Raw genomic sequence first — 24,458 nt, 5'->3', positions numbered from 1 at the left:
GTACATTTCTCTTTATTTTAGCTAGGTAGCTATTAAATAGTTAATAACTATTTAATAGCTATTCTAGCTAGTTAAAATAAATTGAAAGTTGCCTGTAAAATAAAAATAAATCCTAAAATAGGTACAGTGTAACTATTAGTTATATTGTAGCTAGTTTAGGGTTTATTTTACAGGTAAGTATTTAGCTTTAAATAGGAATAATTTAGGCCTAGATTTTGGCCTTGTTTGGCGGTAAAAGGGCTGTTAACGCTCCGCGGGCTTTTTTCTGGCCGCACCATAAATTTAACTCTGGTATCGAGAGTTCAAACAAATGCTGCGTTAGGCTCCAAAAAAGGAGCGTAGAGCATTTTTACCGCAAATGCAACTCTCGATACCAGAGTTGCTTACGGACGCGGCCAGCCTCAAAAACGTGCTCGTGCACGATTCTCCCATAGGAAACAATGGGACTGTTTGAGCTGAAAAAAAACCTAACACCTGCAAAAAAGCAGCGTTCAGCTCCTAACGCAGCCCCATTGTTTCCTATGGGGAAACACTTCCTACTTCTGCACCTAACACTCTAACATGTACCCCGAGTCTAAACACCCCTAACCTTACACTTATTAACCCCTAATCTGCCGCCCCCGCTATCGCTGACCCCTGCATATTATTATTAACCCCTAATCTTCCGCTCCGTAAACCGCCGCAACTTACATTATCCCTATGTACCCCTAATCTGCTGCCCCTAACACCGCCGACCCCTATATTATATTTATTAACCCCTAATCTGCCCCCCTCAACGTCGCCGACACCTGCCTACACTTATTAACCCCTAATCTGCCGAGCGGACCTGAGCGCTACTATAATAAAGTTATTAACCCCTAATCCGCCTCACTAACCCTATCATAAATAGTATTAACCCCCTAATCTGCCCTCCCTAACATCGCCGACACCTACCTTCAATTATTAACCCCTAATCTGCCGAGCGGAGCTCACCGCTATTCTAATAAATGTATTAACCCCTAAAGCTAAGTCTAACCCTAACACTAACACCCCCCTAACTTAAATATAATTTACATCTAACGAAATAAATTAACTCTTATTAAATAAATGATTCCTATTTAAAGCTAAATACTTACCTGTAAAATAAATCCTAATATAGGTACAATATAAATTATAATTATATTATAGCTATTTTAGGATTAATATTTATTTTACAGGCAACTTTGTAATTATTTTAACCAGGTACAATAGCTATTAAATAGTTAAGAACTATTTAATAGTTACCTAGTTAAAATAATAACAAATTTACCTGTAAAATAAATCCTAACCTAAGATATAATTAAACCTAACACTACCCTATCAATAAAATAATTAAATAAACTACCTACAATTACCTACAATTAACCTAACACTACACTATCAATACATTAATTAAACACAATTCCTACAAATAAATACAATTAAATAAACTAGCTAAAGTACAAAAAATAAAAAAGAACTAAGTTACAAAAAATAAAAAAATATTTACAAACATAAGAAAAATATTACAACAATTTTAAACTAATTACACCTACTCTAAGCCCCCTAATAAAATAACAAAGCCCCCCAAAATAAAAAAATCCCTACCCTATTCTAAATTAAAAAAGTTACAAGCTCTTTTACCTTACCAGCCCTGAACAGGGCCCTTTGCGGGGCATGCCCCAAGAATTTCAGCTCTTTTGCCTGTAAAAGAATAAATACAATACCGCCCCCCAACATTACAACCCACCACCCACATACCCCTAATCTAACCCAAACCCCCCTTAAATAAACCTAACACTAAGCCCCTGAAGATCTTCCTACCTTGTCTTCACCATCCAGGTATCACCGATCCGTCCTGGCTCCAACATCTTCATCCAACCCAAGCGGGGGTTGGCGATCCATCATCCGGTGCTGAAGAGGTCCAGAAGAGGCTCCAAAGTCTTCCTCCTATCCGGCAAGAAGAGGACATCCGGACCGGCAAACATCTTCTCCAAGCGGCATCTTCGATCTTCTTCCATCCGGTGCGGAGCGGGTCCATCTTGAAGCAGGCGACGCGGATCCATCCTCTTCTTCCGTTGTCTCCCGACTAATGACGGTTCCTTTAAGGGACGTCATCCAAGATGGCGTCCCTCGAATTCCGATTGGCTGATAGGATTCTATCAGCCAATCGGAATTAAGGTAGGAATTTTCTGATTGGCTGATGGAATCAGCCAATCAGAATCAAGTTCAATCCGATTGGCTGATCCAATCAGCCAATCAGATTGAGCTCGCATTCTATTGGCTGTTCCGATCAGCCAATAGAATGCGAGCTCAATCTGATTGGCTGATTGGATCAGCCAATCCGATTGAACTTGATTCTGATTGGCTGATTCCATCAGCCAATCAGAAAATTCCTACCTTAATTCCGATTGGCTGATAGAATCCTATCAGCCAATCGGAATACGAGGGACGCCATCTTGGATGACGTCCCTTAAAGGAACCGTCATTAGTCGGGAGACAACGGAAGAAGAGGATGGATCCGCGTCGTCTGCTTCAAGATGGACCCGCTCCGCACCGGATGGAAGAAGATCGAAGATGCCGCTTGGAGAAGATGTTTGCCGGTCCGGATGTCCTCTTCTTGCCGGATAGGAGGAAGACTTTGGAGCCTCTTCTGGACCTCTTCAGCACCGGATGATGGATCGCCAACCCCCGCTTGGGTTGGATGAAGATGTTGGAGCCAGGACGGATCGGTGATACCTGGATGGTGAAGACAAGGTAGGAAGATCTTCAGGGGCTTAGTGTTAGGTTTATTTAAGGGGGGTTTGGGTTAGATTAGGGGTATGTGGGTGGTGGGTTGTAATGTTGGGGGGGGGGGTATTGTATTTATTCTTTTACAGGCAAAAGAGCTGAAATTCTTGGGGCATGCCCCGCAAAGGGCCCTGTTCAGGGCTGGTAAGGTAAAAGAGCTTGTAACTTTTTTAATTTAGAATAGGGTAGGGCATTTTTTTATTTTGGGGGGCTTTGTTGTTTTATTAGGGGGCTTAGAGTAGGTGTAATTAGTTTAAAATTGTTGTAATATTTTTCTTATGTTTGTAAATATTTTTTTATTTTTTATAACTTAGTTCTTTTTTATTTTTTGTACTTTAGCTAGTTTATTTAATTGTATTTATTTGTAGGAATTGTGTTTAATTAATTTATTGATAGTGTAGTGTTAGGTTAATTGTAGGTAATTGTAGGTAGTTTATTTAATTATTTTATTGATAGGGTAGTGTTAGGTTTAATTATATCTTAGGTTAGGATTTATTTTACAGGTAAATTTGTTATTATTTTAACTAGGTAACTATTAAATAGTTCTTAACTATTTAATAGCTATTGTACCTGGTTAAAATAATTACAAAGTTGCCTGTAAAATAAATATTAATCCTAAAATAGCTATAATATAATTATAATTTATATTGTAGCTATATTAGGATTTATTTTACAGGTAAGTATTTAGCTTTAAATAGGAATCATTTATTTAATAAGAGTTAATTTATTTCGTTAGATGTAAATTATATTTAAGTTAGGGGGGTGTTAGTGTTAGGGTTAGACTTAGCTTTAGGGGTTAATACATTTATTAGAATAGCGGTGAGCTCCGCTCGGCAGATTAGGGGTTAATAATTGAAGGTAGGTGTCGGCGATGTTAGGGAGGGCAGATTAGGGGGTTAATACTATTTATGATAGGGTTAGTGAGGCGGATTAGGGGTTAATAACTTTATTATAGTAGCGCTCAGGTCCGCTCGGCAGATTAGGGGTTAATAAGTGTAGGCAGGTGTCGGCGACGTTGAGGGGGGCAGATTAGGGGTTAATAAATATAATATAGGGGTCGGCGGTGTTAGGGGTAGCAGATTAGGGGTACATAGGGATAACGTAGGTGGCGGCGCTTTGCGGTCGGAAGATTAGGGGTTAATTATTTTAAGTAGCTGGCGGCGACGTTGTGGGGGGCAGGTTAGGGGTTAATAAATGTAATACAGGGGTCGGCGGGGTTAGGGGCAGCATATTAGGGGTACATAAGTATAACGTAGGTGGCGGTCGGCAGATTAGGGGTTAAAAATTTTAATCGAGTGGCGGCGATGTGGGGGGAGCTCGGTTTAGGGGTACATAGGTAGTTTATGGGTGTTAGTGTACTTTAGGGTACAGTAGTTAAGAGCTTTATGAACCGGCGTTAGCCAGAAAGCTCTTAACTCCTGCTATTTTCAGGCGGCTGAAGTTTTGTCGTTAGAGCTCTAACGCTCACTTCAGAAACGACTCTAAATACCGGCGTTAGAAAGATCCCATTGAAAACATAGGATACGCAAATGGCGTAGGGGGATCTGCGGTATGGAAAAGTCGCGGCTGAAAAGTGAGCGTTAGACACTTTAATCACTGACTCCAAATACCAGCGGGCGGACGAAACCAGCGTTAGGAGCCTCTAACGCTGGTTTTGACGGCTACCGCCGAACTCCAAATCTAGGCCCATGTTAATAAGAGTTAATTTATTTTGTTAGATTTAAATTTGATTTAATTTAGGGGGGTGTTAGGGTTAGGGTTAGACTTAGCTTTAGGGGTTAATAATTTTATTATAGGTTGCGGCGGTATAGGGGGGGCAGGAGAGGGGTTAATAAAAATATTATAGGTGGCGACGGTGTAGGGGGGGCAGATTAGGGGTTAATAAGTTTAATATAGGTGGCGGCGGAGTCTGGGAGCAGCAGTTTAGGGGTTAAACAATTTATTTAGCTGCGGTTAAAATGTTTAATATAGGTGGCGGCGGTGTAGGGGGGGCAGATTAGGGGTGCTTAGACTCGGGGTACATGTTAGGGTGTTAGGTGTACACACTTCCCATAGGAATGAATGGAATGTAAGTCAGCAGCGAAATTTAACTTTCGCTATGGTCTGACTCACATTGATTCCTATGGGATCCGCCACCTCCAGGGCGGCGGATTGAAAACCAGGTACGCTGGGCCGTAAAAGTGCCGAGCGTACCTGCTGGGATTTTGATAACTCCCAAAAGTAGTCAGATTGTGCCGAACTTGCGTTCGGAACATCTGGAGTGACGTAAGAATCGATCTGTGTCGGACTGAGTCCGGCGGATCGATGCTTACGTCACCAGATTCTATATTTGCCGGTCTGTAGGGCTTCATAACATAGGCGAATCTGCCTCGCCTCAAATACGCTGCGGAATTCCAGCGTATTTGAGGTTGACGGCTTGATAACTAGGGGCCTAGGGCTTCAGGCATGCTAATCTGTTGAGCGCATATTTTACAGTTTACGTTCAACTTGTAATATGTGTTCCATGCTTAAAAAAGTGCTCCACTAGCACTTAATTGGCCTTTTGATTTTTATCTGCCATCTTATCAATGTTTCCTATTATACTTTATGCGCACTCTGTGACTGTACAATCTTTGCAGATTTCTTACCTGTTAAGTGTCTCAGGGGCAGTTCCTCCAAGCTGTTATTATACTGACCATTGTTAGACACAATAACAAGTGCATATTTGTTTCTGTATAAGGTGTTTCCACGAATAATCTGAAGATTCTCTAGTTTAATAGTCTTTGCAGAGTTGAGTCCTATAAGAACATAACCATCTACTTCTCGTATGCTCTAAAAGTGAAAAAATAAATAAAAATGTTGAATACATTTGTTTATGTCTATCATAGATACACTTTAGCCAGCTGGCAGCAGTGTTTGAAACAATGTTTTTAGCAATGTTATACATGATTGCAAACTCAAAACAAATGTAGATTGAGGGTTCAGTTTTAAAGGGACAGTCTAGTCAAAATAAAACTTTCATGATAGGGCATGCAATTTTAAACAACTTTCCAATTCACTTTTATCATCAAATTTGCTTTGTTCTCTTGGTATTCTTTGTTTAAAGCTAAGCCTAGGTAGGCTCATATGCTAATTTCTAAAACCTTTTTTCAATGCATTTGGCAGTTTTTCACAGATAGAGGGCGCAAGTTCATGTGTGCCATACAGATAACATTTTGACCATGCCCGTGAATTTACAAGTGAGAGGGCCCTGGTTGGCTAAATGCAAGTCTGTCAAAATAACTAAAATAAGGGGGCAGTCTGCAAAGGCTTAGATTCAAGGTAATCACAGAGGTAAAAAGTATATTATTATAACTGTGTTGGTTATGCAAAACAGGATAATGGGTAATAAAGGGATTATCTATCTTTTTAAACAATAACAATTCTGGAGTAGACTGTCCCTTTAAGATACAATACTGATGTAACCTGCACTGCATATATTTATATATACATGTGGAGGGGTGTGACCAACTTGAATAAATACTTAACTAAGTCAAAAAGGAATGACTGAAGAACGTTTTTACACCTTCACAAGAAAAATGTACTTTTATTTACTTAGATTAAAGGAAAAGGATTATGTATCATTCTAACACAAACACATATTTGCATTCATGCCAAATTAAAAACACATTGGGCCAGATTACAAGTGACACGCTAATTAACAATCCCGCTCAATCCTTAATTGCGCTAGAAGTAAGCCTTTTGCGTTCGCTAGGGTGTGATCGTATTACGAGTTGAAAGTGAACTGTTCTTATTCGAGCGCTAACTAGATGAGCCCAAGGAGCCGAAGTTATAATACTGTGTGCGCGTTCACATACTTCCCATATAAGTCAATGGATAAAAAAGTAGAAAAATCACACCCGCTCTCGCGCAAACCTGATCAAATATACTCATGTGTACTAAACCGATATGAAAATTCAATTCACCCTGTACTATATTAACCTCTTAAGGACATATGACAGAATTTTTCCGTCATAAAACAATTGAGCAAACTGAAAGCTGTGTCCTTAAAGGGTTAAAAACACTTTATTAACACATTATTTGATGTTTTACTTTGTGAATTCAATGTATTTTTTAAAATGTACATTCATTTCAAATCAGATGACTGCAACACACTCCAAAAAAGTTGGGACAGTCGACTGTTTACCATTGTGTAACATCACCATTTCTTTTAATAACACCTATTAAAGGGACACTGAGCCCAAATTTTTTTCTTTTGTGATTCAGATAGAGCATGAAATTTTACTTTCTAATTTACTCCTATTATTAAATGTTCTTTATTCTCTTGGTATCTTTATTTGAAATGCAAGAATGTAAGTTTAGATGCCGGCCCATTTTTGGTGAACAACCTAGGTTGTCCTTGCTAACTGGTGGATAAATTCATCCACCAATCAAAAACTGCTGTCCAGAGGTCTGAACCAAGAAAAAAGCTTAGATGCCTTCTTTTTCATATAAAGATAGCAAGAGAACGAAGAAAAATTGATAATAGGAGTAAATTAGAAAGATGCTTAAAATTACATGCTCTATCTGAATCACGAAAGAAAAAAATTTGAGTTCAGTGTCCCTTTAACCCCTTAACGACCGACGACGTATGCCATACGTCCTCAAAAAAAAAGCACTTAACGACCGAGGACGTATGGCATACGTCGTCGGTTTAACAGAGCACTGGAAGCGATCGAAATCGCTTCCAGCTGCTCTAACAGTATTGCAGGCTTGCCTTGATGTCTAGGCATCCTGCAATACTGTTCCCGAGTGCCGGGACCGGATTGATCACTCCCCCACAAGTGATCACTTCCGGTTTCGCTCCACGTGGAGCCCGGCAGTGTTTCAGAGCATCGGAAGCGATCGGACACGCTTCCGATGCTCTGCTTGTGTGCTAAGTGCCTCGGTGGGTCGAGGCACTTAGTTAGTTGTAAAATAAAAGTAAAAAAAAAAAACAAAAAAAAACGAATAAAATAAAAAAAAGCCCTAAATAGCCCCCCCCTCCCCCTTCACTAGGCATCCAAGATGGCGATGCCCAGTGCATCATGGGGCCTCTGGGGGTGTCCCTAGCCTGCATCATCATAGGGGCAAGCTAGGGTCACCCAATCTGAGCCTCCCACCCTAAAAAAAATAATAATAATAAAATACCCCATTTGTCTGATCATGTCAATATTTGTAAATATTGACTATGATCAGTGTGGATCTCCCTCCCTCTCCTCACTTGCCATTTTGTTGGAGAGAGAGAGAGAGAGAGAGAGAGAGAGAGAGACCTGTATTTAGCAGAGAGAGAGATTTATTTCTTTTATTTGTTAAAAAATATAGAACCAAAGGCTCTTTTCAGAGCCATTAACCCCTAGCTTGCCAGTGATCACTATATATCACTGGCAGTAGCATAGCTGCACTTTTTTTTTGCTGCATTTTGCTGTCTGTGCATTTTTTTAGGGGTTAATTTTGTTGTTGTAATTTTTTAAAAACCCAAAGGCTCTTTTCAGAAACATTTAGTTAATTTAATTTTCAGAGCCATTAACCCCTAGCTTGCCAGTAATCACTATATATCACTGGCAGTAGCATAGGTGCACTTTTTTTTTTGCTGCATTTTGCTGTCTGTGCATTTTTTAGGGGTTAATTTTGTTGTTGTAATTTTTTAAAAACCCAAAGGCTCTTTTCAGAAACATTTAGTTAATTTAATTTAATGTTCAGAGCCATTAACCCCTAGCTTGCCAGTGATCGCTATAAACCACTGGCAGTTGCATAGCTGTACTTTTTTGCTGTCTGTGCATTTTTTTAGGGGTTAATTTTGTTGTTGTAATGTTTTAAAAACCCAAAGGCTCTTTTCAGAAACATTTAGTTAATTTAATTTAATTTTCAGAGCCATTAACCCCTAGCTTGCCAGTGATCGCTATAAATCACTGGCAGTTGCATAGCTGTACTTTTTTGCTGTCTGTGCATTTTTTTAGGGGTTAATTTTGTTGTTGTAATTTTTTAAAAACCCAAAGGCTCTTTTCAGAAACATTTAGTTAATTTAATTTAATTTTCAGAGCCATTAACCCCTAGCTTGCCAGTGATCGCTATAAATCACTGGCAGTAGCATAGCTGTACTTTTTTGCTAGTTAATTTAGTTAATTAATTTAGTTAATTTAATTTAATTTTCAGAGCCATTAACCCCTAGCTTGCCAGTGATCGCTATAAATCACTGGCAGTTGCATAGCTGTACTTTTTTGCTGTCTGTGCATTTTTTTAGGGGTTAATTTTGTTGTTGTAATTTTTTAAAAACCCAAAGGCTCTTTTCAGAAACATTTAGTTAATTTAATTTAATTTTCAGAGCCATTAACCCCTAGCTTGCCAGTGATCGCTATAAATCACTGGCAGTAGCATAGCTGTACTTTTTTGCTAGTTAATTTAGTTAATTAATTTAGTTAATTTAATTTAATTTTCAGAGCCATTAACCCCTAGCTTGCCAGTGATCGCTATAAATCACTGGCAGTTGCATAGCTGTACTTTTTTGCTGTCTGTGCATTTTTTAGGGGTTAATTTTGTTGTTGTAATTTTTTAAAAACCCAAAGGCTCTTTTCAGAAACATTTAGTTAATTTAATTTAATTTTCAGAGCCATTAACCCCTAGCTTGCCAGTGATCGCTATAAATCACTGGCAGTAGCATAGCTGTACTTTTTTGCTAGTTAATTTAGTTAATTAATTTAGTTAATTTAATTTTTTTTAGTAATTGTTTTCTGTGACAGATACAAAAATGTCACAGAAAAGATATAGTGCTGAGGAGGCGTATGCCATCCTTGCGTCAGAGTCAGATGCCTCTATTTCTGACTCAGACCCCAATTTTGACCCTGCCATGTGCTCAGATACATCACTAGATGCAGTCTCAACTGATAGTAATGTATCTGTGGCTGCTAGCCCCCCTGCTACCCCCCCCTGCCAGCCCCCCTGCTAGCCCCCCTGCCAGAAGGAGGCGTGTTGCTGCCATTGCTGCTGAAGAGTGGGTAACGCCTCATCTCCAGAGGCCAGATATCCCACCCTTCACAGCAAATGCTGGCATAAATATAGATGTGGCAGGTTTTAGCCCCCAGCAGTTTCTGGAAGTGTTTCTGGGCGATGATATATTGGGGAACATTGTCGCCCAAACTAATTTATATGCCCATCAGTTCCGTGCTGCAAAGCCTGGAACATATTTGGCAAAGCAGCAATGGGCCCCCATCAATGTGCCAGAATTAAAAAAATTCTGGGCATTGACTATGCTGATGGGCATCATAAAGAAACCCTCCATTCGCTCCTACTGGAGTACTAGCCCCATCTGCTCTACCCCCATTTTCTCCCAGACTATGTCGAGGAAGAGGTATGAAATGATTCTGCATTTCATGCACTTCAGCGACAACAGCCTGTGCCCCCCTAGGGAGCATCCCCAATTTGACAGGCTGTATAAAATCCGCCCCCTGATAACCCACTTTTCTGCCAGGTTTGCAGAGGCTTAAACACCTGGAAGGAATATATGCGTTGATGAATCCCTAATGAAGTATAAGGGAAGGCTGGGATTCAAGCAGTATATTCCTTCCAAACGCTCCAGATATGGGGTAAAGGTGTATAAGCTCTGTGACAGCGAGACTGGGTATACTCAGGCCTTCCGGGTGTATGAGGGAAAGGATAGCCACCTTGACCCTCCAGGTTGCCAAGAACATATGGGAACCACTGGCAAGATTGTCTGGGACCTGATATTACCCCTAATGAACAAAGGGTATCACTTGTACTTAGACAATTTTTATACAAGTGTCCTTTTGTTCAAGCTACTGTATTGCTTTGATACAGTAGCTTGCGGTACAATTAAAAAGAACCGCGCAGGTTTCCCAGGACAGCTTGTACGCACCCGGCTACGAAGGGGGGAGACCTCAGCTCTGCGCCAAGAGGAGCTGTTGGCACTGAAGTACAGAGACAAGAAGGATGTATACCTTCTTACCACCATCCACACAGAGAGGACGGTGGCGGTTTCTGTACGTGGCAGAGCTGAGATCATAAGGAAGCCAGTGTGCATCAAGTCTTATAACCGGCATATGGGTGGGGTTGATCTGGCTGATCAGCTGCTGCAGCCCTACCTAATTATGCGGAAGACAAGGGCCTGGTACAAAAAGGTTGCAATTTACCTAATGCAGATTGCAACCCACAACGCTTTTTTTTTTGTTCAAAAAAGCAAACCCCAGAGTTAAAAAGACTTTTTTACAGTTTCAGCTCCAGATTATTACGGGGATTTTGTACCATGATGCACCTGCTCCCCGGGCGGTGATGGGAGAGAGCAGAGTTGGGGCTACCCATTTTATTTTTAAAATCCCCCCTACTGCCACAAAGCAGAAACCACACAAAAAAATGCAGAGTCTGTACCAAGAGGGGGAAGAGAAGGGACACCATATATCACTGTCCTGATTGCCCTGGACAGCCTGCACTCTGCATTGGGGACTGCTTCAAGCGGTACCATACAATGGTCAATTTTTAAAAAAATAAATACTTTTGCTGTTACATATATATATTTTTTTTTTTTTGGTTATGTTTACAGTTAGATGTTTTTTTGTTTTTTTTACTTTTACTGTGCCAGATTTTTACATTTCACTACTCTATTTTTTTCTAAAATTGGGCCTGTTTTTTTTTTAACCAAGACCCCTGTCAAACCTATGCATGGGGGACATAGGTGTTCTCAGGGTGCCTTGCAGAAAACAACCTGAAGTATGTTTTTGTAATAACTTACAACAGTCTCTCCTAAATTATAGTCAAAAAGAAATGTGTCTGTAAAAATGAAAATTGAAAAATTACCACCATACACTTTCTCCAATTTTTTGGGCTAAAACCGTTGCTTCAAAGGCATCAAAGCACACCATATACAATACCTTGGGGTGTCAACATTTAAAAAATATACCCTTTGAATGCAATAAATAAAAGTGGGGTATGCGATAGGCCCCAAACTAAAGATAGGCCTATCAGAAGAAATACTCTCATTTTTAATAACTAAAATCACAAGTCATAAAATTGTAACATAACCTTCCCAAAATCCTGGCAAACCTATGCATGGGGGGCATAGGTGTACTCAGGATGCCTTGCAGAAAACAACCTGAAGTATTCTTTTGCAATAACTTACAACAATCTCTCCTAAATCATAGTCAAAAAGCAATGTGTCTGTAAAAATGAAAATTGAAAAATTACCACCATATACTTTCTCCAATTTTTTGGGCTAAAACGGTTGCTTCAAAGGCATCAAAGCACACCATATACAATACCTTGGGGTGTCAACATTTAAAAAATATACACTTTGAATGCAATAAATAAAAGTGGGGTATGTGATAGGCCCCAAACTAAAGATAGGCCTATCAGAAGAAATACTCTCATTTTTAATAACTAAAATCATGTAACATAACCTTCCCAAAATCCTGGCAAACCTATGCATGGGGGGCATAGGTGTACTCAGGGTGCCTTGCAGAAAACAACCTGAAGTATTCTTTTGCAATAACTTACAACAGTCTCTCCTAAATCATAGTAAAAAAGCAATGTGTCTGTAACAATGAAAATTGAAAAATTACCACCATATACTTTCTCCAATTTTTGGGGCTAAAACGGTTGCATCAAAGTCATCAAACCACTCCATGTATAATACCTTGGGGGGTCAACTTTTTAAATATAATCACATTTATGGAAAACAAATAAATTGGGGTATGTTAAAAGACCCCCAAAAAAGACGATAGGCAAAGAAAATATGCTAAATGTGAAAAAAAATCACAAACACATGTCAGACATTTGGCATTGCACCGCCCAAACAAGCCACCAAACCTATGCATAGGTGGTATCACTGAACTCACGAGATGTTGGTGACCACATATTGGTGTCTTCTTTGGTAGTAACACATAACAGGAGCTGTGAATCCATGTCTAAAATACAATGTATGTGAAAAATAACACAAAGAAATGAATGCCCAATAGTTTGACAAAGACTAGTGGTTGAATTAGTGTATGGAAAGTGTTAAAACACCTGCATTTGAAATACCCTAGGATGTCTACTTTTCAAAAATATATGGTTTTATGGGGGTAAATTACATTGGCCGGCTTCAGAAATGTCTTAAATAGAACATGGATGCATGGGATGTGAAAATGGGAAGTGTAAAAAATGGAATGCGCTTCCTAAAAATAAGGCCTTCTAGCCCCCAGAGAACCCAACACACCTATACATGGGTGGTATAACTGTACTCAGGAGATGTTGTTGAACACATATTGAGGTGTTTTTTGGCAGTAACACATAACAGGAACTGAGAATCTATGCCTAAATTACAATGTGTGTGAAAAATAACACAAAAAAATGGCTACCCAAAAGTTTGACAAAGACTGGTGGTTAAATAAGTTAATGGAAAGTGTGAAAATACCAGCATTTCAAATACCCTAGGGGGTCTACTTCTCAAAAATATATGGTTTTATGGGGGTAAATTTAATTGACCGGCTTCAGAAATGTCCCAAATAGGACATGGGTGCATGATGACCGATGTGAAAATTCCAAGTTGAAAAACTGGAATGCGCTTCCTAAAAATAAGGCCTTCTAGCCCCCAGAGAACCCAACACACCTATACATGGGTGGTATCACTGTACTCAGGAGATGTTGTTGAACACATATTGAGGTGTTTTTTGGCAGTAACACATAACAGGAACTGAGAATCCATGCCTAAAGTACAATGTGTGTGAAAAATAACACAAAAAAATGACTACCCAAAAGTTTGACAAAGACTGGTGGTTAAATAAGTTCATGGAAAGTGTGAAAATACCAGCATTTCAAATACCCTAGGGGGTCTACTTCTCAAAAATATATGGTTTTATGGGGGTAAATTTCATTGACCGGCTTCAGAAATGTCCCAAATAGGACATGGGTGCATGATGACCGATGTGAAAATTCCAAGTTGAAAAACTGGAATGCGCTTCCTAAAAATAAGGCCTTCTAGCCCCCAGAGAACCCAACACACCTATACATGGGTGGTATCACTGTACTCAGGAGATGTTGTTGAACACATATTGAGGTGTTTTTTGGCAGTAACACATAACAGGAACTGAGAATCCATGCCTAAAGTACAATGTGTGTGAAAAATAACACAAAAAAATGACTACCCAAAAGTTTGATAAAGACTGGTGGTTAAATAAGTTCATGGAAAGTGTGAAAATACCAGCATTTCAAATATCCTAGGGGGTCTACTTCTCAAAAATATATGGTTTTATGGGGGTAAATTTCATTGACCGGCTTCAGAAATGTCCCAAATAGGACATGGGTGCATGATGACCGATGTGAAAATTCCAAGTTGAAAAACTGGAATGCGCTTCCTAAAAATAAGGCCTTCTAGCCCCCAGAGAACCCAACACACCTATACATGGGTGGTATCACTGTACTCAGGAGATGTTGTTGAACACATATTGAGGTGTTTTTTGGCAGTAACACATAACAGGAACTGAGAATCCATGCCTAAAGTACAATGTGTGTGAAAAATAACACAAAAAAATGACTACCCAAAAGTTTGACAAAGACTGGTGGTTAAATAAGTTCATGGAAAGTGTGAAAATACCAGCATTTCAAATACCCTAGGGGGTCTACTTCTCAAAAATATATGGTTTTATGGGGGTAAATTTCATTGACCGGCTTCAGAAATGTCCCAAATAGGACATGGGTGCATGATGACCGATGTGAAAATTCCAAATTGAAAAACTGGAATGCGCTTCCTAAAAATAAGGCCTTCTAGCCCCCAGAGAACCCAACACACCTATACATAGGTGGTATCACTGTACTCAGGAGATGCTGTTGAACACATATTGAGGTGCTTTTTGGCAGTAACACATAACAGGAACTGAGAATCCATGCCTAAAGTACAATGTGTGTGAAAAATAACACAAAAAAAATAACTACCCAAAAGTTTGACAAAGACTGGTGGTTGAATTAGTGCATGGAAAGTGTTAAAATACCAGCATTTGAAATACCCTAGGGTGTCTACTTTTCAAAAATATATGGTTTGATGGGGGTAAATTCCATTGGCCAGCTTCAGAAATGTCCCAAATAGTACATGGGTGCATGATGACCGATGTGAAAATTCCAAGTTGAAAAACTGGAATGCGCTTCCTAAAATTAAGGCCTTTTAGCCCCCAGAGAACCCGACACACCTATACATGGGTGGTATCACTGTACTCATGAGATGTTGTTGAACACATATTGAGGTGTTTTTTGGCAGTAACACATAACAGGAACTGAGAATCCATGCCTAAAGTACAATGTGTGTGAAAAATAACACAAAAAAATTACTACCCAAAAGTTTGACAAAGACTGGTGGTTGAATTAGTGCATGGAAAGTGTTAAAATACCAGCATTTGAAATACCCTAGGGTGTCTACTTTTCAAAAATATATGGTTTGATGGGGGTAAATTCCATTGGCCAGCTTCAGAAATGTCCCAAATAGGACATGGGTGCATGATGACCGATGTGAAAATTCCAAGTTGAAAAACTGGAATGCGCTTCCTAAAATTAAGGCCTTTTAGCCCCCAGAGAACCTTACACACCTATACATGGGTGGTATCACTGTACTCAGGAGATGTTGTTGAACACATATTGATGTGTTTTTTGGCAGTAACACATAACAGGAACTGAGAATCCATGCCTAAAGTACAATGTGTGTGAAAAATAACACAAAATAATGACTACCCAAAGGTTTGACAAAGACTGGTGGTTGAATTAGTGCATGGAAAGTGTTAAAATACAAGCATTTGAAATACCCTAGGGTGTCTACTTTTCAAAAATATATGGTTTGATGGGGGTAAATTCCATTGACCAGCTTCAGAAATGTCCCAAATAGGACATGGGTGCATGATGACCGATGTGAAAATTCCAAGTTGAAAAACTGGAATGCACTCCCTAAAAATAAGAGATTTTAGCCCCCCGAGAACCCGACACACCTATACATGGGTGGTATCACTGTACCCAGGAGATGCTGCTGAAGACATATGAGGGTGTTATTTGGCAGTAACCCTTAATATTATCAGTAAATGTATTCTTAAATTGCTATTTTGTCAAAAAATCAAATTATTTTTTTTTCCCCCCCAAACTTTGGCATAGATTGGTGGTAAAATGGTTGCATGAAAAAAGTCAAAATACCCCAAGTTTAATACCTTAGGTTGTCTTCTTTTAAAAAATATATACATTTGAAGGGTTATTCAGGGATTCATGACAGATATTGGTGTTACAATGTAACTATCGCCAATTTTGAAAAAACATGGTTTTGAAATAGCAAAGTGCTACTTGTACTTATTGCCCTATAACTTGCAAAAAAAGCAAAGAACATGTAAACATTGGGTATTTATAAACTCAGGACAAAATTTAGAAACTGTTTAGCATTGGTATTTTATGGTGGTTGTAGATGTGTAAGAGATTTTGGGGCTCAAAGTTAGAAAAAGTGCATTTTTTTTTCATTTTTTCCTCATATTTTATATTTTTTTTTATAGTAAATTATAAGATATGATGAAAATAATCATATCTTTAGAAAGTCCATTTAATGGCGAGAAAAACAGTATATAATATGTGTGGGTACAGTAAATGAGTAAGAGGAAAATTACAGTTAAACACAAACATCGCAGAAATGCAAAAATAGCCTTGGTCCCAGATGGTCAACAAATTGAAAAGTGGTCTGGTCACTAAGGGGTTAAGCATTTGGGCACATAAGGCACTAGTTGGTTAATGGTTAATGTGTTGATAATGTGTTTTCAATATAGTACATGGTGACAAAAAAAAACAAAAAAACAGGAGCGCAAGGAACTGATCTAAGAGTAGTGTTGTTTTAAAAATAAGTTTAATTTACACATATAAAAATTCACTCACACTTTTAACCCTCAAATATATGAGGCATGAAAAGGCACGATAGTAAGAGGACCAATACAGCTCTGTACGAACCCAGGATGACAGTCTCTTTATCGGATCACTTCTATCAGTAGTGTGTCTACAGGATCAGCTATGCTGCTACCTAATCTGTCTGTGATGACTCCCTGAGATTTTCACATCAAAGTCCGATGTCTCAGTGTCTCAATGTTCTCTTACATATATGCCAGAAAAGATAAATAAGACGCTGGACGCCAAACAGGCTCCTACAGACGTTCACAAGCCGGCTAGAACGCTGTGTGTCCGAATGCTCCAAGCCTACGTCGATGTGGGCGTGGCCTAACACATTTCGTGGAGCTCGCCCCACTTCGTTAGAGGCATGCCCACATACCTAGACAGCTACCTTTTATAGGATTTCCCTATTGTCTGAACAACAACGTTAAGGAGAAAAAGACACATGTATGTCTAAAGTAACATTGATTCTCTTTGCTATGGTAAACTCCTTAACTACCACGTAAATATATCAGTGAGAAAATTCATACATTCCTTATACAATATTTACATTATCACAAAGCATGTTTTTCACATTATACCATCATTAAACTCTACTTATTCGATATTCCTATATTGCATACTTGCTGTACATTCATATTGCCCTTAAAAGGCATATATGATTGTTATCGTATATTGTCAATATTATAAATCGAAATTTAAGAATTGAAAAAAACACACAATGTTTAATAATATGTATGGCTATTAATTGATATATTGTCTTTTAAGCTTTTTATGTCATCTTATATTGTGCATATAGATAAATATATATGTTTATATTTTACTATGTATACATATATATATTTTTTATTTATTATGTATCTTATATGGGTAATTCTATGTAAACCTTCGAACATGTGAATAGCTATTAGATAAATAAGGCTACCAGTGTGTGTGTTTTTCAATTCTTAATTTTCGATATATAATATTGACAATATACGATAACAATCTTATATGCCTTTTAAGGGTAATATGAATGTACAGCAAGTATGCAATATAGGAATATTGAATAAGTAGAGTTTAATAATGGTATAATGTGAAAAACACGCTTTGTGATAATGTAAATATTGTATAAGGAATGTATGAATTTTCTCACTAATATATTTACGTGGTACATTGTTAAGGAGTTTACCATAGCAAAGAGAATCAATGTTACTTTAGACTTACATGTGTGTTTTTCTCCTTAACGTTGTTGTTCAGACAATAGGGAAATCCTATAAAAGGTAGCTGTCTAGGTATGTGGGCATGCCTCTGACAAAGTGGGGAGGAGCCCCATGAAACGCATTAGGCCACACCCACATCGACGTACGCTTGGAGCAATCGGACACACAGCGTTCTAGCCAGCTTGTGAAAGTCTGTAGGAGTCTGTTTGGCGTCCAGCGTCTTGTGTATCTTTTCTGGCATATATGTAAGAAAACATTGGGACACTGAGACATCTGACTATTATGCGAAAATCCCAGGGAGTCATCACGGACAGATTAATGCGAAGGTAGCAGCATAGCTGATCCTGTAGACACGCTACTGATAGAAGCGATCCGATAAAGAGACTGTCATCCTGGGTTCGTACAGAGCTGTATTGGTCCTCTTACTATCGTGCCTTTTCATACCTCATATGTTTGAGGATTAAAAGTGTGAGTGAATTTTTATATGTGTAAATTAAACTTATTTTTAAAACAACACTACTCTTAGATCAGTCCCTTGCGCTCCTGTCTTTTTCATTTATTTTTGTTTCTTATCTAGCACCACCCTATCCTGCCGGTGTGTTTTTACAGGAGCGGCAGTGTGGACTGAAGGAGAAGGGTCATGAATTTGTGAATTACGCATATCCTTTTTTTTTGCATGTAACATTTTTTCATGTAACATTTATTATTGTCAGTTGGATAATTGTGTATATTGTTTGACACAAGTGTATACATTTTAACTGAAGGGAGAGGTACTCATAAGCTGACATTAGGTTGATATATATTATATATAATATATATATTTCATATACAGATTGTGTAATATATTTCTCATTATACAGATTGTGTAATATGTAACATTGGGGGGTTTTCTAATACTACTATTACTATCACTCATTAACTTTTATATATAGAAATACATTTAACCTCTATGTAATTTATCTCTGACAAGTGGCGCTTTTTTATAAGCAGACTTTAGGGTTGTGCTTTTTACTTTTCAGATAGTACATGGTGAATTTAATTTTTTTTTTCATTTTCCATACTGTCCCAACTTTTTCGTAATTGTGGTTGTAAGTATGTATGCATTTATGTGTATACATATATATATATATATATATATATATATATATATATATATATATATATATATATATATATATATATGTGTTTATATGCATGTACTTATGTATTTATATGTGTATATATAACACATAAATACATATGTACATATATATATATATTTATGCAATATTCATATTTAATAAATGTTTTAACATTGTATTTACTGTAAATATTTCACTTTCCAATGTTCTGCACATAGGGGATTATGTTCTAAGTATTTTTAAATAGATATTTATATATATATATATATATATATATATATATACCTACTGTATATATAATCATGTATGTGTGTGTATAAATATATATATACATACAGTATATATATATATGAATAGATATATATTTGTGCAAACAAAATCATATATATATATAGAAATATATAATTATGAATAAATAGAACATAGTCTATTATGTGAAGAACATTGGAATGTGAAATATTAATATTTTCATGTCAGGTTAGCGTACTTGAGAATATGGGATCGGGTTTGCTAGTGAATAGGGTGTTAGGTTTTTTCCACGTTTTTTGATCTCTTGACGTCTATGGGGAAAAATGTTATTATGTGCGCAATAATCTAAGTTCAGCTTTTTACGTGCGTCAGGTTAGCGCAAGTTAAAACTGTTTACTTTCAACTTATAATATGAGCGCAACCCGACGTGCGCAAAATGCTTACTTCTCGAACGGGAGTGTTAAATAGAGTCCCACTTGTAATCTGGCTCTATATTAGATATAAATGTATTCAGCTATATATAGGAATATCTATTAAAAAATATTTAGAAAATATCCCCTATGTAAGGAACATTAGAATGTGAAATATTTACAATAAATACACAGTTAAAGGGACCTTAAACACTTTGAGAAGGTAATATAAAATTATAAATTGTATATATATAAAAAAAACCTCTGCAATATAATTTCATTATTTTTTTGTCCCCCTTTTCCTGTAATTCTATTCTGAAATTGTGAGCTACTGTTATATTTCACATAGCCATTGGCTGCACACTGTAGTGGCCTAGTTATAACTGTCTCTAATTGGCCACAGCAGAAAAGGTAAGCTAGGTTACAACATGGCAGTTCCCACTGTTTTATAGACACTAAAACTATACACTTGTTTTGTCAATATTTTAAGCAGCTAATGAAACTTTAAAAAAGACATCTACATGTAATTCTTAGAATATTTTATCTTTGAATGCATCATTCTATCTAGCATTTATTTACGGCTAGATTTAGAGTTTTGTCGGTAACGAACCGCGTAGCTAACGCTGGCTTTTTTTCCCCCGCACCTTTTAAATACAGCTGGTATTTAGAGTTCACAGAATGGCTGCGTTAGGCTCCAAAAAGGGAGCGTAGAGCATAATTTACCGCCACTGCAACTCTCAATACCAGCGGTGCTTACGGACGCGGCCAGCTTCAAAAACGTGCTCGTGCACGATTCCCCCATAGGAAACAATGGGGCAGTTTGAGCTGAAAAAAAACCTAACACCTGCAAAAAAGCAGCGTTCAGCTCCTAACGCAGCCCCATGGTTTCCTATGGAAAAAAACTTCATAAGTCTGCACCTAACACCCTAACATGTACCCCGAGTCTAAACACCCCTAACCTTACACTTATTAACCCCTAATCTGCCGCCCCCGCTATCGCTGACCCCTGCATTTTATTATTAACCCATAATCTGCCGCTCCGTACACCGCCGCCACCTACATTATACCTATGTACCCCTAATCTGCTGCCCCTAACATCACCGACCCCTATATTATATTTATTAACCCCTAATCTGCCGCCCCCGCTATCGCTGACACCTGCATATTTTTTTAACCCCTAGTCTGCCGCTCCGTACACTGCCGCAACCTACATTATCCCTATGTACCCCTAATCTGCTGCCCCTAACACCGCCAACCCCTATATTATATTTATTAACCCCTAATCTGCCGCCCCCAACGTCGCCTCCACCTACCTACAATTATTAACCCCTAATCTGCCGACCGGACCTCGCCGCTACTCTAATAAATGTATTAACCCCTAAAGCTAAGTCTAACCCTAACCCTAACACCCCCCTAAGTTAAATATAATTTAAATCTAACGAAATAAATTAACTCTTATTAAATAAATTATTCCTATTTAAAGCTAAATACTTACCTGTAAAATAAACCCTAATATAGCTACAATATAAATTATAATTATATTGTAGCTATTTTAGGATTAATATTTATTTTACAGGCAACTTTGTATTTATTTTAACCAGGTACAATAGCTATTAAATAGTTAAGAACTATTTAATAGTTACCTAGTTAAAATAATTACAAAATTACCTGTAAAATAAATCCTAAACTAAGTTACAATTAAACCTAGCACTACACTATCAATAAATTAATTAAATAAAATACCTACAATTACATACAATTAAACCTAACACTACACTATCAATAAATTAATTAAATACAATACCTACAAATAAATACAATTAAATAAACTAACTAAAGTACAAAAAATAAAAGTGAACTAAGTTACCAAAAATAAAAAAATATTTACAAAATTAGAAAAATATTACAACAATTTTAAACTAATTACACCTACTCTAAGCCCCCTAATAAAATAACAAAGCCCCCCAAAATAAAAAAATGCCCTACCCTATTCTAAAATTAAAATAGAAAAGCTCTTTTACCTTACCAGCCCTTAAAAGGGCCTTTTGCGGGGCATGCCCCAAAGAATTCAGTTCTTTTGCCTGGAAAAAAAAACATACAATACCCCCCCCCAACATTACAACCCACCACCCACATACCCCTAATCTAACCCAAACCCCCCTTAAATAAACCTAACACTAAGCCCCTGAAGATCTTCCTACCTTATCTTCACCACGCCGGGTATCACCGATCCGTCCAGGCTCTGATGTCTTGATCCAAGCCCAAGCGGGGGCTGAAGACGTCCATCCTCCGGCTGAAGTCTTGTTCCAAGCGGCGGCTGAAGAAGTCCATCATCGGGCAGAAGTCTTCATCCTATCCGGGCAGAAGAGGAGATCCGGACCGGTAGACATCTTCAGAGGTCTTGAAGATGGAGCCGCTCGTCATCGGATGGAAGAAGATAGAAGATGACGCTTGGATGAAGATGTCTACCGGTCTGGATCTCCTCTTCTGCCCAGATAGGATGAAGACTTCTGCCCGATGATGGACTTCTTCAGCCGCCGCTTGGATCAAGACTTCAGCCGGAGGTTGGACGTCTTCAGCCCCCGCTTGGGCTTGGATCAAGACTTCAGCCGGAGGATGGATGTCTTCAGCCCCCGCTTGGGCTTGGATCAAGACTTCAGCCGGAGGATGGACGTCTTCAGCCCCTGCTTGGGCTTGGATCAAGACATCGGAGCCTGGACGGATCGGTGATACCCGGCGTGGTGAAGATAAGGTAGGAAGATCTTCAGGGGCTTAGTGTTAGGTTTATTTAATTTATTGATAGCGTAGTGTTAGGTTCAATTGTAGATAATTGTAGGTATTTTATTTAATTAATTTATTGATAGTGTAGTATTAGGTTTAATTGTAACTTAGGTTAGGATTTATTTTACAGGTAATTTTGTAATTATTTTAACTAGGTAGCTATTAAATAGTTCTTAACTATTTAATAGCTATTGTACCTGGTTAAAATAAATACAAAGTTGCCTGTAAAATAAATATTAATGCTAAAATAGCTACAATGTAATTATTAGTTATTTTGTAGCTATATTACGGTTTATTTTACAGGTAAGTATTTAGCTTTAAATAGGAATAATTTATTTAATAAGAGTTAATTTATTTCGTTAGATTTAAATTATATTTAAATTATAATTAACTTAGGGGGGTGTTAGGGTTAGACTTAGCTTTAGGGATTAATACATTTATTAGAGTAGCGGTGAGGTCCGGTCGGCAGATTAGGGGTTAATAAATGTAGGTAGGTGGCGGGGACATTGGGTGCTGCAGATTAGGGGTTAATAAATATAATATAGGGGTCGGCGGTGTTAGGGGCAGCAGATTAGGGGTACATAGGGATAATGTAGGTGGCGGCGGTGTGCGGTCGGCAGATTAGGGGTTAAAAAAATTTAATAGAGTGGCGGCGATGTGGGGGGACCTCGGTTTAGGGGTACATAGGTAGTTTATGGGTGTTAGTGAACTTTAGAGCACAGTAGTTAAGAGCTTTATAAACCGGCGTTAGCCCAGAAAGCTCTTAACTCCTGGCTTTTTGCTGCGGCTGGAGTTGTGTGGTTAGATTTCTAACGCTCACTTCAGCCAAGACTCTAAATACCGGCATTAGAAAGATCCCATTGAAAAGATAGGATACGCAAATGGCATAGGGGTTCTGCGGTATGGAAAAGTCGCGGCTGCAAAGTGAGCGTTAGACCCTTTCCTGACTGACTCTAAATACCAGCGGTAGCCCAAAACCAGCGTTAGGAGCCTCTAACGCTGGTTTTGACGGCTAACGCCAAACTCTAAATCTAGGCGTTTGTGTTTAATGTCCCTTCAAACATATTATTAAATACTAGTCCTAAAGCCTGTGTACACGGGCCATTTTTTGCAGTACAGCGGTCCCACACCTTGCTCTCTCTCTATCCTCCCTCTTTTTTGCTCTCTCTTTCTCCCCTTCTTTTGCTCTCTCTATTTCCCCTTCTTTTGCTCTCTCTATCTCCCCTCTCTTTTGCTCTCTATTTCTCCCCTCTCTTTTGCTCTCTCTCTCCCCTCTCTTTTGCTCTCTCTTTCCCCCCTCTCTTTTGCTCTCTTTCTTCCCCCTCTCTTTTGCTCTCTCTCTCCCCCTCTATTTTGCTCTCTCTCTCCCCCTCTATTTTGCTCTCTCTCTCCCCCCTCTCTTTTGCTCTCTCTTCCCCTCTTTTGCTGTCTCTCTCCCTCACTTTTACTCTCTCCTCCCCCATCTCTTTTGCTCTCTCTCCCCTCTCTTTTGCTCTCCCTCACTCTCTTTTTCTCTCTCTCTCTCCACTCTCTTTTGCTCTCTCTCCCCCTCTTTTGCTCTCTCTCCCCCTCTTTTGCTCTCTCTCTCCCTCTCTTTTGCTCTCTCTCTCCCCCCCTCTCTTTTGCTCTCTCTCTCCCCCTTCTCTTTTGTTATCCCTCTCTCTTTTTTCTCTCTCTCTCCACTATCTTTTGCTCTCTCTCTCTCTCCACTCTATTTTGCTCTCTCTCCCCTCTCTTTTCTTTTCTCTCCCCTCTCTCTTTTGCTCTCTCTCCCTCCATTTTGCTCTCTCTCTCCCTCTCTTTTACTGTCTCTCTCCCTCTCTTTTGCTCTCTCTCCTCCTCTCTTTAGTGCTCTCTCCCCCTCTCTTTTGCACTCTCTATCTCCCCCTCTCTTTTGCTCTCTCTCTCCCCTCTCTATTTTAATCTCTCCCCTTTCTTTTGCTCTCTCACCCCCTCTCTTTTGCTCCCTCTCTCTTTTGCTGTCTCTCTCCCTTTCTTTTGCTCTCTCCTCCCCCTCTATTTTGCTC

At 38.6% G+C, this 24,458-nt stretch overlaps 1 protein-coding gene across 1 annotated transcript in view; it reads right to left on the bottom strand.

Annotated features, from left to right (window-relative positions):
- Positions 1 to 24,458, bottom strand: part of LOC128660624 (epidermal growth factor receptor) — a 411,537-nt gene that overhangs the window by 344,037 nt on the left and 43,042 nt on the right. Inside the window, exon 3 of the mRNA XM_053714555.1 lies at positions 5,415 to 5,598. Within this exon, the coding sequence (XP_053570530.1) occupies positions 5,415 to 5,598 (184 nt within the window). The remainder of the gene's footprint in view (positions 1 to 5,414; positions 5,599 to 24,458) is intronic.

This window comes from Bombina bombina, chromosome 5 (genome assembly GCF_027579735.1).
Source record: "Bombina bombina isolate aBomBom1 chromosome 5, aBomBom1.pri, whole genome shotgun sequence".
NCBI lineage: Eukaryota > Metazoa > Chordata > Amphibia > Anura > Bombinatoridae > Bombina > Bombina bombina.
The sequence above is the reverse complement of the archived record's forward strand: the minus strand, read 5'-3'. Positions and strand labels throughout refer to the sequence as shown.